This window comes from Mustela erminea, chromosome 7 (genome assembly GCF_009829155.1).
Source record: "Mustela erminea isolate mMusErm1 chromosome 7, mMusErm1.Pri, whole genome shotgun sequence".
Lineage (NCBI taxonomy): Eukaryota > Metazoa > Chordata > Mammalia > Carnivora > Mustelidae > Mustela > Mustela erminea.
This window is the reverse complement of record NC_045620.1, coordinates 23,992,530-24,005,022: the sequence shown is the minus strand read 5'-3', so window position 1 is coordinate 24,005,022 and position 12,493 is coordinate 23,992,530. Positions and strand designations below refer to the sequence as shown.

The following is a 12,493-nucleotide window of genomic DNA, read 5'->3' as shown; positions in this document are numbered from 1 at the left end:
ACAGAGGCCCGATGATGAAACGGAGACCTAAACAAATGACCATCACAGGCGTTTTTTGTTTTTTGTTTTTTTTTTTTTTAATTTAACTTTTGTTTTAATGGGTCTCAAAATTCTGTGACAGATTTTTGGTCAAGTTGTTTCCATTAAAAAGTGCTGATTTTAAAAACTAATAACTTAAAACTGCCACACACACACACACACAAAACCAAATGGTCCCCAAAACATTCTCCCTTCCTTCTGAAGGTTTTACGATGCATTGTTATCATTAACCAGTTTTTTACTATTAAACTTAAATGGCCAATTGACACAAACAGTTCTGAGACCATTCTTCCACCACTGATTAAGACTGGGGTGGCAGGTATTGGGGATAATATTCATTTAGCCTTCTGAGCTTTCTGGGCAGACTTGGTGACCTTGCCAGCTCCAGCTGCCTTCTTGTCCACTGCTTTGATGACACCCACAGCAACCGTCTATCTCATGTCACGAACAGCGAAACCGCCCAGAGGAGGATAGTCAGAGAAGCTCTCAACACACATAGGCTTGCCAGGAACCATATCAACAATGGCAGCGTCACCAGATTTCAAGAACTTGGGACCATCTTCCAGCTTTTTTCCAGAACGACAATCTATCTTCTGCTTCAGCTCAGCAAACTTGCAAGCAATGTGAGCTGTGTGACAATCCAGCACAGGTGCATATCCAGCACTAATTTGGCCTGGATGGTTCAGGATAATCACCTGAGCTGTGAAGCCAGCTGCTTCCATTGGTGGGTCATTTTTGCTGTCACCAGCCACATTGCCACGACGAGCATCTTTGACAGATACGTTCTTGACATTGAAGCCCACATTGTCCCCAGGAAGAGCCTCACCCAAAGCTTCATGGTGCATTTCAACAGACTTGACTTCAGTTGTAACATTGACTGGAGCAAAAGTGACCACCATGCCAGGCTTAAGAACACCAGTCTCCACTCGGCCCACAGGGACAGTACCAATACCACCAATTTTGTAGACGTCCTGGAGAGGCAGACGCAAGGGCTTGTCAGTTGGACGAGTTGGTGGCAGAATGCAATCCAGAGCTTCAAACAGTGTGGTTCCACTGGCATTCCCATCTTTACAGGTGACTTTCCATCCCTTGAACCAAGGCATATTAGCACTTGGCTCCAACATGTTGTCACCATTCCAACCAGAAATTGGCACAAATGCTACTGTGTCGGGGTTGTAGCCAATTTTCTTAATGTAGGTGCTGACTTCCTTAATGATTTCCTCGTATCTCTTCTGGCTGTAGGGTGGCTCAGTGGAATCCATTTTGTTAACACCAACAATTAGTTGTTTTACACCCAGTGTGTAAGCCAGAAGGGCATGCTCACGGGTCTGCCCGTTCTTGGAGATACCTGCTTCAAATTCACCAACACCAGCAGCAACAATCAGGACAGCACAGTCAGCCTGGGATGTGCCTGTAATCATGTTTTTGATAAAATCTCTGTGTCCTGGAGCATCAGTGATGGTCACGTAATACTTGCTGGTCTCGAGTTTCCACAGGGAGATATCAATGGTGATACCACGTTCATGTTCAGCTTTCAGTTTATCCAAGACCCAGGCATACTTGAAGGAGCCTTTTCCCATCTCAGCAGCCTCCTTCTCGAATTTTTCGATAGTTCTTTTGTCGATCCCACCACATTTGTAGATCAGATGACCAATAGTGGTAGACTTGCCCGAATCTACGCGTCCGATGACAACAATGTTGATATGAGTCTTTTCCTTCCCCATTCTGGTTTAGGATGAGCAGTGGTTTTCACAACACCTGTGTTCTGGCGGCAAACCCTCACAGGCGGTTTTTATACGGTTTAGACAAAGAGACAATAATCTGTGAGGAATTGACAGGATAAAGAAAATAGATGTGGGGAGGCTTTAATTAGTAAGGAATTTTTTAGACGATTTTATTCACTTATCTGATTGAGAGAGAGAGAACCAGCAGGGGAGGGGCAGAGGGAGAGGAAGAGGCTGAGCAGGGAGCCCAATCCGGGACTCGATCCCAGGACCCTGGGATCATGACCCGAGCCGAAGACAGACACTTCACAGACTGAGCCACCCAGGCGCCCCATAATTAATAAGGAATTCTAAGTGGAATTTGTGCTGAGGTAGTAGATTAGTAAAAATTTAACAAGGTTTGTTTCTATAGCTTTCTCAGTTTTAAAGTTCCTCTCTCTGGTAATAAGGATGTCTTTTCCTTTTTTATGGGCTGGGGCGTATCTTTCATATGGGAGATTTGTTTCGTGATTTCAGCAGGACAGAGCAGAGTCTGAGTGTCCTGTCCTTGCACGAGTTCCTTCCCAAGTAGCTTCAATTCAAAAACAATCAGTATGTTATTGTGGTACATTTTGGGTGGCTGCCGTTGGCCCCTCCAGATCAAAGGAGAGGAGGCGGGAAAAGGAAATCAAGGGTTCAGACTTGGCATTCAGATATGACCCTGGGAGACCAAGGTCACTGGAGGAGAGGAGACCAAGGAAGGCTCTGATACTGAATCAATCATCCTAGAAGAATGTCAGGAGTAGAGGTAAGAAGTAAAACAACCAGTTTTTCTACAGGGGAGGAAACAAGAGGTTAGAGATGGTGAGGCACATACTTAAGGTCACACAGTGATGTTGGCAGGAGGGCTGGGATTTGAGGCCACCTCTGCTAACCCAGGAGCCCGGGTCACACCTTTACTCTGCTGAATCAGTGAGTTCAGCCTCGGAGGCTAGGGCCCTGGGGTTTTGCGTCCTCTCCTGCAGAGCTAAGCTGCTGCCAGGCCACCTCGTGCCAAACATGGGTTGCGCCAGCCACCTGCCGCCATCATCTCTGAATCCTACATTCTGTTCACTGTCATGGACTTTTTCTACTTCCCTTTAGCTGACTCTGACTCCAGAACGTGTTCTACCCTGGAAGCTGTGTCAACAGCTCCAAATCCTGCTGTTCATGACACAGCCTGTCCCATGGCCAGACCGTCTTCTGACATAGACTGGGAGGGAAATGAGAGTCATAAAGCACATAACAGCACCTGCTTCCATCAGCCCTCACAAGCACCCACTCGACCCCAGACTTGGTATCTATCCCCTCTCATTTGATCCTCATGACGTCTGATTGGACCCATTTTGCAGATGAGAACACGAAGGCTCAGAGAGAGTCACTTGTCTGGGACCCCACAGCCCGGAAGTTGCAGAGCTGGAGTTCATCCTGAAAATGTGTAGCTCTTACAGTCCTTGTCCTTTGCAAATACTAGAAAAAAAAATGAAATAAGATAATGGACATAATAGTGTTAGTACCAGTATAACACATTTTTATTAAAATAACTTTTCAAAAGAATTGCATATTTCCTGACCTCCATCTGCCAGAGCAGGCTGGCATTCCCCGTCAAGTCTCCTTCAAGAATTCCTTAGAATCTCTGGGGGTGTCTTTCCTGTGTTCCAAAACAGGTCCTGTGGGCTGCCACGTGACCTTATCATTACTCACCCTATTTGAGTAGGTACTTCAGTGCGCCTGGCATCTGGCCTAGCATTCTATGCACATGATTTCATACACATGTCTACACACCCTTAATATACATACATAAAATGTAAACAAATCATATATGTAAATATAAGATACTGTTTCTCTTTCACAAATGAGACACAGAGAAGTAGGACTGGTAGCTATTGGTAGCATCCAGACCTCAGGGTTGGCAAAGCAAACTATAGTGTCCATCCCCACAGCAGTGATCCTGGCATCTCTCCTGCCTAAGTTCTCAGGGTGATCTGGGGAGTCGTTCCTAATTGTATACAGTCCCCAAGCCTGGTGCTCTGGCTCTCATGGATATCCTATGGGCCACCCAACATCCTTTATTGAATATCTTTCCTACTCAAACGGAAGAGAGTTGATTTCTTTTATTTGCAACTAAGCTTTTATTTTTTTAAGATTTTATTTATTCATTTGAGAGAGAGAGAGAGAGCACACACAGGCAAGGGAAGAGGCAGAAGAAGAGGGAGAACCAGACACCCTGCTGAGCTGGGAGCCTGACTTGGGGCTTGATGCCAGGACTTGGAGATCGTGACCTGAGCCAAGACAGACATTTAACCACCTGACCTACCCAGGTGTTCCAGCAACTAAGCTTTCTGATTTGTATGTTCCATAGCAACTCTATAGGAATGTGTATTATTTGTATTAAAAGCACGTTTGAGTTACTTAATGAATGTTTTAAATAATATAATAAATAATAGAGGTGCTTGTGAATCCACCAACCCGAAATAAAATGCAGAACCTCACAGTAACTTCTAACTATCTGCCCTCCACCCCAGCCAACCCTTTCCCTGATCACAGTGACCATCCTCCTGGACCATGTGTACATTGTTCCCTTTTTTTATTTAAAAAAAAATTCTATTGAATTATAACACATATGCAGTAAGGTACACAAATATCAAGTGTACAATTCAAGTTATTATGTGTGTCTAGGTTTTGGTATAACTAGATCAATATATAGGAATCAGCCCTGTCCCAGAAGCTTCCTGTCCCAGCTAATTCCTATTGTTCCAGAGAAATCATTATTATTACCTCTATTGTCTTATATTTATTTTGCCTGTTCTTTTTTTATTTTTTAAGATTTTATTTATTTATTTGACAGAGAGAGATCACAAGTAGGCAGAGAGGCAGACAGAGAGAGAGGGGAAACAGGCTGCCTGCTGAGCAGAGAGCCCGATTTGGGACTTGATCCCAGGACCCTGGGATCATGAAACCCTTAGCTGAAGGCAGAGGCTTTAACCCACTGAGCCACCCAGGCACCCCAGCATCCAACTCCTTTAAGAGACATCCACTTTATTAATTTCCTTTGTGTCTTCCAGAAATATTCTATGCACACATAAACAAATGGATACTCCAGTTACTTTTTTTTTTTTTTTACCAAATGTTTAGATTTCATTTCCTAAATAAAATAAAGTGGAGACCATTTCATATCTGTGTACATAGATCTTCCTTGTTGTTTTTTTTTTTTTTAAGGTTGCATAGTTTTCCAGCACCATGTTTTATCTCATCCTCTACTGATGGACATTGACCTTATTTCCAGTTTTTTCCTATTACAAACAATGTTATGATAACCAGATTCATCTGCTATTTTGCTCATTGTATATTTCTTTGTAAATTCCTAGAGATTGAACTGCTGGAACACCTGGTATATGTGGGTTGTTTTTTGTTTTTTGTTTTTTTGTTTTGGGCGTATGGGGTTCTGCTTTTTTTTTTTTTTTTTCTTTAGGGAGAGATTTTTTTTAGAGAGAGATTGAGAGAGCGAGTGCCCATGCATGCATGAGTAGGGGAGGAAGAGCAGAGAGAGAGAATCTTAAAGCAGGCTCCACCCTGAGCTTGGAGCCTGAATGCAGCCCTACTTGGGGCTAGATCTCACCATCGTGAGATCATCACCTGAGCTGAAATCAAGAATTGGAAGCTTAACCCACTGAACCACCCAGACGCCCCCATATATGTTTTTTAAAACAACTTTGTAGAGGTATAATGAACATACCATAAAATTCACCCATTTAAAAGATACAGTTCAATGATTTGTAGCAAATTTATTGAGTTGTGCAACCATTATCATAATCTATTTTTAGAATATTTTCAATACTCCAATAAGATCCCTTGTGGTCATTTACAATTACTTTCCATTCCCATTCTCCACCACAGGCAACCATTCATCTCTACTTTCTGTCTCTACAGATTTGTCTTTTCTGGACATTTCATGTACTGAACACGGAATCATGCAATATGTGATCTCTTGTGTCTGGCTTTTTGTATTTAACTTAATGTTTCTGAGGTTCATTCATATCATAGCAAGTATCAATAACTCATTCCTTTTTATTATTGAGTAGTATCCCATTGTATGAATAAAATACTTTTTTAATTCATTTGCCAATTAATGAATATTTGAATTGTTTCTTTTTATTTTCACTTTCTGGGTATTATGAATAATGTTGCTGTGAACATTTACATGCAGATCATTGGTAGACATTTAGATACCTAGAAGTAGAATTGTTGGATCTTGTGATACATTTATATTCAACTTTTTAAGAAACCAAGAAACTGTTTTCCAAAGTGTGTGTACTATTTTTTAATTCCTACCAGCAATGTATGAAACTTCCTGCTTCTCCACATTCTTGCCAACATTTGTTATTGTCTGTTTTTTTTATTATTATTATTCTTATAACCAACCTAGTGGGTGTAATGACATGTCATTGTGGTTTTAATTTGCATTTCACTAATAACTAATGATATTGGGAATCTGTTCATGTGCTTATTAGTCATTCCTGTACCTTCTTTGGTGAAATGGTAAAAATGCTCATTTTTTAAAAAATGGGGTTCTTTGTCTTAATATTGAGTTTTGCAAGTTCTTTATATATTCTGGATACAAATCCTTTACAATATATGTGTTCTGAGCAAATTTTCTCCCAGTCTGTGTCTTCATTTTTTTTCTTTCTTATTTTTTAAGACAGTATTCACCCATATATATATATTTTTTTTTTAATTTTTTAAGTAGGCTCCACACACAATGTGGGGCTTGAATTCATGACCCTGAGATCAGGAGTCACATGTTGTACTGACTGAGCCAGCCAGGCACCCCATATTTCATTTTCTTAATGATGTCTTTAAAAAAAATTATTGAAGGAAAAGTCACAAAACATAAAATCAACCATTTAATATTGAACAATTCTGGGTACCTGGCTGGCTCAGTTGGAAGAACATGCAACTCTTGATCTCAAATTCATAACTTCAAGCCACATGTTGGGTGTAGAGAATACATAGACATGTAAATCTTAAAAAATAAAATTACCAACTCATTAATGGTGCGTTTTGAAGAAAAAAATTGAATTTTGATCATCTCATTTATTAATTTTTTTTAATCCATAATTCTTTGTTGTGTCATATCTAAAAAAACTTTTCCTAAACCAAGGTCTCAAAGATTTTTCTCCAGGATCTTCTAAAAGTCTTATAGTTTGACTCTTCTCTTTAGGTTCCAGATCCAATTTAAGTTATTTTTTGTGTATGCTGTAAAATAGTGTTATAAGCCCATCTTTTTACATGTGGATATCCTGACATATATATTTTTAATTTCAATAGAGATGACCAAATTGTCTCCCCACCACACAAGTGGCATCACACCAATCACCAGCGAGCATGGCGGTTTTCTCACACTCAGTGTGTTAGCAGTTGCTTTCTCAAAGAGTTGCTATCTCTTTGATATCTCAGTTATCAAACTTTTGTTCTTGGCCAATCTAATCATGAAAATATAGCATCTCAGAGCTTTACTTTGCTAAATTTCTGCTTTAGCCACAACCTAATCACTACTGTGAAATATATTAGCTCCATGTATTAGCTACCTATTGATTTAGCATATATTACTAAGACACGTAGGGTGACTGGACCATTTAACCTTGTAGGACCTGCCCATCCTTCCCTCCAACCTTGGAAGGTCCTCAAGGACTGAAAATAAAGTCACGTTCCCTGTATATTTGATTGTGCCCTTTGCCACCTCAGAAGTTTGCTTAAATGGAGGCTGAGTTCTAAAATTCCCAGGATTGTTTCTGGTCTGACATATTCTCAGCTTGCATAAGGTGACCTGGATGCGTATTGCTTGACTCTATCTTTGCCTGAGGAATTTGCAGGCATGCATTAGATTTTCTTTTTAAGAGATAGAAATTCTGGTTTAGGACAGACATTTCCAGTGCCATGGGCAAGAAATGATTCTGATTAGCAATTTGTAGAGATAGGGTAATGGGGCTTAACTAGGAGAAGGAGACCTTTAGGTTTGAGAGCAAGAAAAGAGGGAACTGGGGATAATGAGCAGGAACAGAAGCTCTGACATACTGTTTATTATCCAAGGGAGTTCTTCAGTCCTACAGTTGCTCATCCAAATTTTAGTCCTCCCAAAAACTGCAGGAGGAGGTGCTCAGAGCTCCTTATGGCTATTTATTTTTATGACTTTTTTTTTCTACTTCTAAATTCAGTACAGACAATCTGAAGGATACAGAGAAGCACAAAGTCTTTTTTTGGCATTGATTCAAAGAGGCAGTTGTGGAATAAGTGAAAAAGACAGTCCTAGGTTTAGATATCAGGTCTGTTTCTTGCATTCTGCTAACAGAGTTGGCGAGTCACCCAACCCTTCTGACCTCTGTTCCTCCTCTGGAAAAGTGGTAATCACAATGCCTCCTCCCTCACTGGGGATGAATAGAGACACATTTAGTTCAGGGCATACAGTGGGCACTCAGTGTGTCTCTGTCTCCTCCTTTCACAATTTACAAGAAATTTTCATTCAAGCATTTTCTGAGCATCTTTAAAATGTTATTACAGGCCAGAGGAAATACAGGGATGGATAAGACTGTGTCCTTGCCCTTGAAGAACTTACGATTTGAGGAAAGAGAGATTAAATGGTCTAGGCCGCTGCCTTTGATAAAATAGACACATGACTCCAATTTTCACATGTCAGCAGAGGCCCAGAGAGGCCAAGAAATACAGCAAGTAAGTAGTAGGGAGGGGACTGGAACACAATTAAGAGGAATATTGGGACAGAAGCAACGAGAAAGGAATTTTGGAAAAAAAAATCATGTCAATTTGTAGTTCAAAAGAGAGGAAGAGGAGCACCTCTCTAGCTGGCTCAGTCAGTAGAACTTGATCTTGATGCCACTCTTGATCTCAGGCTTGTGAGTTCAAACCCCACACTGGGTGTAGAGCCTATTAAAAAAAAAAAAAAAAAAAAAGAGGAGGTGGGGACAGGGGGACAGGTGGGAGATGGAGACGTCTACGAATGAATCAAGGGTTACAAATCCAGCCCTGAAGGTGGACTGCATTTTGTTGGTGCAGGATTTCCCCTTTCCTCCCAACATTTTATTATGAACATTTTCCAACCTATAGAACTGTTGAAACACTTGTACAGTGAACATCCATGTATCCACCATCTGGATTCCATAGTTGCTAACCCTTTGCTATGTTTGCTTTGTCATGTGTTTATTCACTTATCTAGCTCTCCATCTATCCATCTTATTTGATGCAATTCGCAGAAGCTGCAGAGTTCACTCTCCTTCTAGACACTTCAGCACCCCCTCATTAGAGCTCAATATTTGTTTCTGTTTTTAGGTTAAATTTACATACAGTGGTATGCGTAGATCTCAAGTAAACCATTTGCTGCTTTTGACAAATGGATACAACTGTGTAATCCACACCCCTCACAAGGTACTGAGAGAACATTTTCAACAGCAGGAAATTCCCTCCTGCCAGAGGCAATGGCTATTGTGATTTTTTTCCACCATCGATTAGGTTTTTACCTGTTCTAGAACATTTTACAATTTATAGAACATTTTACAATATTATTTATACATATATACTCTTTTTCATAAGGCATCTTTCCTTTAGTATGATGTCTGAGGCTTATCTATTTTTTGCATATTAGTAATGTTGTTATTGCCTAGTAGTATCCTACTGTATGAGTGACTACAACAGAGTTTATTCATTTTCCTGTTGATGGAGAACACAGAAGGTTTTTTAATTTTTTTTTTAGATTTTATTTATTTATTTGACAGACAGAGATCACAGGCAGGCAGAGAGGCAGGCAGAGAGAGAGAGGGAGAAGCAGGCTCCCTGCTGAGCAGAGAGCCCGATGCAGGGCTGGATCCCAGGACTATGGGATCATGACCTGAGCAGAAAGCAGAGGCTTTAACCCACTGAACCACCCAGACACCCCCACACAGAAGTTTTAAACACTTTGTACTGGTTGCCAGTGTTGTATGCCTGGCTGCAAATCCTGGCTCTGTTGTATGCTAGATATGTGCCCATGTGGTGGTTACTTTGTCTCTTTGAGATTCAGTTTTCCCAATCTGCATAATGGGAAAACTGACAGCTATTGCTTATTAAATATTTGCCATGTGCTTGCTTGGCCCTGGTCCAAGTGTTTCACATAATCACTTAATCCTCATAATGACCCACAAGATAGGGTTTATTACCATTCCTATTTTATAGATTTGGAAACTGAACACTCCACCTAGTTGCTGGAAGTATTCAAAGAACTAGTGTCTGGAAAGCACTTGGGACTCTATGTTGTAACTACAATGTAGACAGTAAACATTAGTTGTTATTTTTCGTTTTACCTTACTGGCCCTTAGAGAAATCAATCAATCAATCAATCAATTTTTAAGATTTTTTAAAAAGATTTTATTGATTTATTTGACACAGAGAGAGACAATGCATGAGCACAAGGAGGTAGAGCGCCAGGCAGAGGGAGAAGCAGGCTCCCTGCTGAGCAAGGAGCCTGATGGGGAACTCCATCCCAGGACCCTGGGATCATGATCTGAGCAGAAGGCAGACACTTAACCGACTGAGCAACCCAGGTGTCCCTCTTGGGCATTTAAGTTTATTACTTTTTTTTTTTTTAAAGATTTTATTTATTTATTTGGCAGACAGACATCACAAGTAGGCAGAGAGGCAGGCAGAGAGAGAGAGAGAGAAGCAGGCTTCCTGCTGAGCAGAGAGCCCGATGTGGGGCTCGATCCCAGAACCCTGAGATCATGACCTGAGCCAAAGGCAGAGGCTTTAACCCACTGAGCCACCCAGGCGCCCCTAAGTTTATTACTTTTAATGGATAAAGTGTATAAAACCCTGAGAATAGGGTTGCCAGATAAAAGGCAGATGTTCAGTTAAGTTTGAATTTTAGATAGACAATGAAAATAATTTTAGCCTAACTATATTACATCAAATTTGTCACATATTAATGCTAAAAAGTGATTCGTTGTTTATCTAAAATTCAAATTTAATCCAGCCTCCTCTATTTTTATTTTCTAAGTATGGCAACCTTACCTTGGAGGAAATGACTAAGGTGACTAGGGACAGAACTTGTGCACATCAGTTTGGAGATAAGTAAACAGTCTTAAAGAGGGCAAAGGAGAGAGCCATGAGGTCTTAAGTGGATCCAGATCTTAGTCTCCTAGAAGCTCCATTAGTGTCTGGTCTCCATCAATGCACAACTCTGCCACTTTTCAAGTCTTCCCCTGCCTCTGGCAGTTGAATGCAGAGTGGCTTCAGGGAAGACGGGGGCAGCAACATGACTAAGTGTTCTGTGGGGAAAGCCAGTAAGTGACAGGCGGCATGTGGGCTGCTGGGGTTTCTCTTCCCACTCCTTCCAGCTCTTCATCCCTGCTTCCTTCCCTCCTTCTCTCCCCAGAGGCCTGGAAAGCTCCTTCCCTTGCTGGTGGGGCTTCCTCCAGCGCTGCTCTGGCAGGACTGGGTCCTGTCCCATGCTGACCTGGGTGTCCATGGCAGAAGAAGGGTGTCGGTGGTTCAGGGCTTTATCAGTCACAGGGTCTGCATTCCGACCAGGTCTACACTGACTTCTGAATCAGGGAACATGGGAGCCAGAACCACAGCAAGGGAGAGGAGGAAGTGGTCACACTGGGATTCTCTGTTCTCATGAATTCAGCTTCTCCTTTGAGAACCACCAACTACCTTCTACCAACTACCAGAACCTTCACAACATCCTACAAGGTAGAATCTATTATTTCCATCTAGAGATTCAGACACCGAGGCTAAGGGACTGGCCTAAGACCCCTAAATTGTTGACTGTCAGGGCTAGATCCTTGATCTATATGCCTTGGAAGAGACATAAGTTTTTAACTTCTGCTAGGTACTGCCTCCCAGATCAGAGCTAATCCACCCTGTTGGAATCTGCAAGTTAGGATAGCATAATCCAGTGGTTCTCAAAATGTGATCCCTGGGGGGTACCTGTGTGGCTCAGTGGGTTAAAGCCTCTGCCTTCGGCTCAGGTCATGATCCCAGGGTCCTGGGATCGAGCCCCGCATAGGGGTCTCTGCTCAGTAGGGAGCCTGCTTCCTCCTCTCTCTGCCTGCTTCTCTGCCTACTTGTGATCTCAGTCTGTCAAATAAATAAAATTTTAAAAAAGATGTGATCCCTGGGCATCAACATCACCAGGGAGCTTGTGAGGAATGCAATTCTTGGGCCTACTGATAACAGAACTTTCTGACTCAGAAATTCTGTGGCTAATATCTGGCAATCGGGTTTTAATAAGCCTTCCAGGTGATTCTGATGCACTCTGAAGTTTGAGAATCTTTATGAATAATAGAAAGAGGTGCATTTAAAAAAGTGCATCTATTTAAAGCATATTTAAGTAAACTTTTACTGACATATAATATAAATACAGAAAAAGACACAAATCATAAGTATACAGCTCAATGGGCTTTCAAATAGTGAGAATGCTTGTGTATCAGAACTCAGCTCAAGACACAGAACATTATTGCCAACCTGGAGAAACCCCTTTGTGCCCCTTCCTGGTATTACCTCTCTTCAAAGGATAATCCCTATCCTGACCTCAAACACTATAGATTAGGTTTGCCTAACATTATATGGTTTTAAAAATTATAGATGAAGGTATGGAATGCCTGGGTGGTGGGTAAGCGACCCACTCTTGTTTCAGCTCAGGGCATGATCTCGGCATTGTGGAA

At 41.4% G+C, this 12,493-nt stretch overlaps 1 protein-coding gene across 1 annotated transcript; it reads right to left on the bottom strand.

The window, feature by feature from the left end:
• Positions 1–346: 346 nt before the first annotated feature.
• On the bottom strand, positions 347–1,778 carry LOC116595050 (elongation factor 1-alpha 1-like). The gene has a single exon (XM_032350919.1). It carries the CDS (start codon positions 1,761–1,763, stop codon positions 471–473), a length of 1,293 nt encoding a protein of 430 aa, XP_032206810.1. The 5' UTR covers positions 1,764–1,778; the 3' UTR covers positions 347–470.
• Between the last annotated feature and the right edge of the window lie 10,715 nt (positions 1,779–12,493).

Coding starts and splice junctions, on each gene's coding strand:
- LOC116595050 (XM_032350919.1), bottom strand. CDS start 1,763: ATGGGGAAGGAAAAGACTCATATCAACATTGTTGTCATCGGACGCGTA.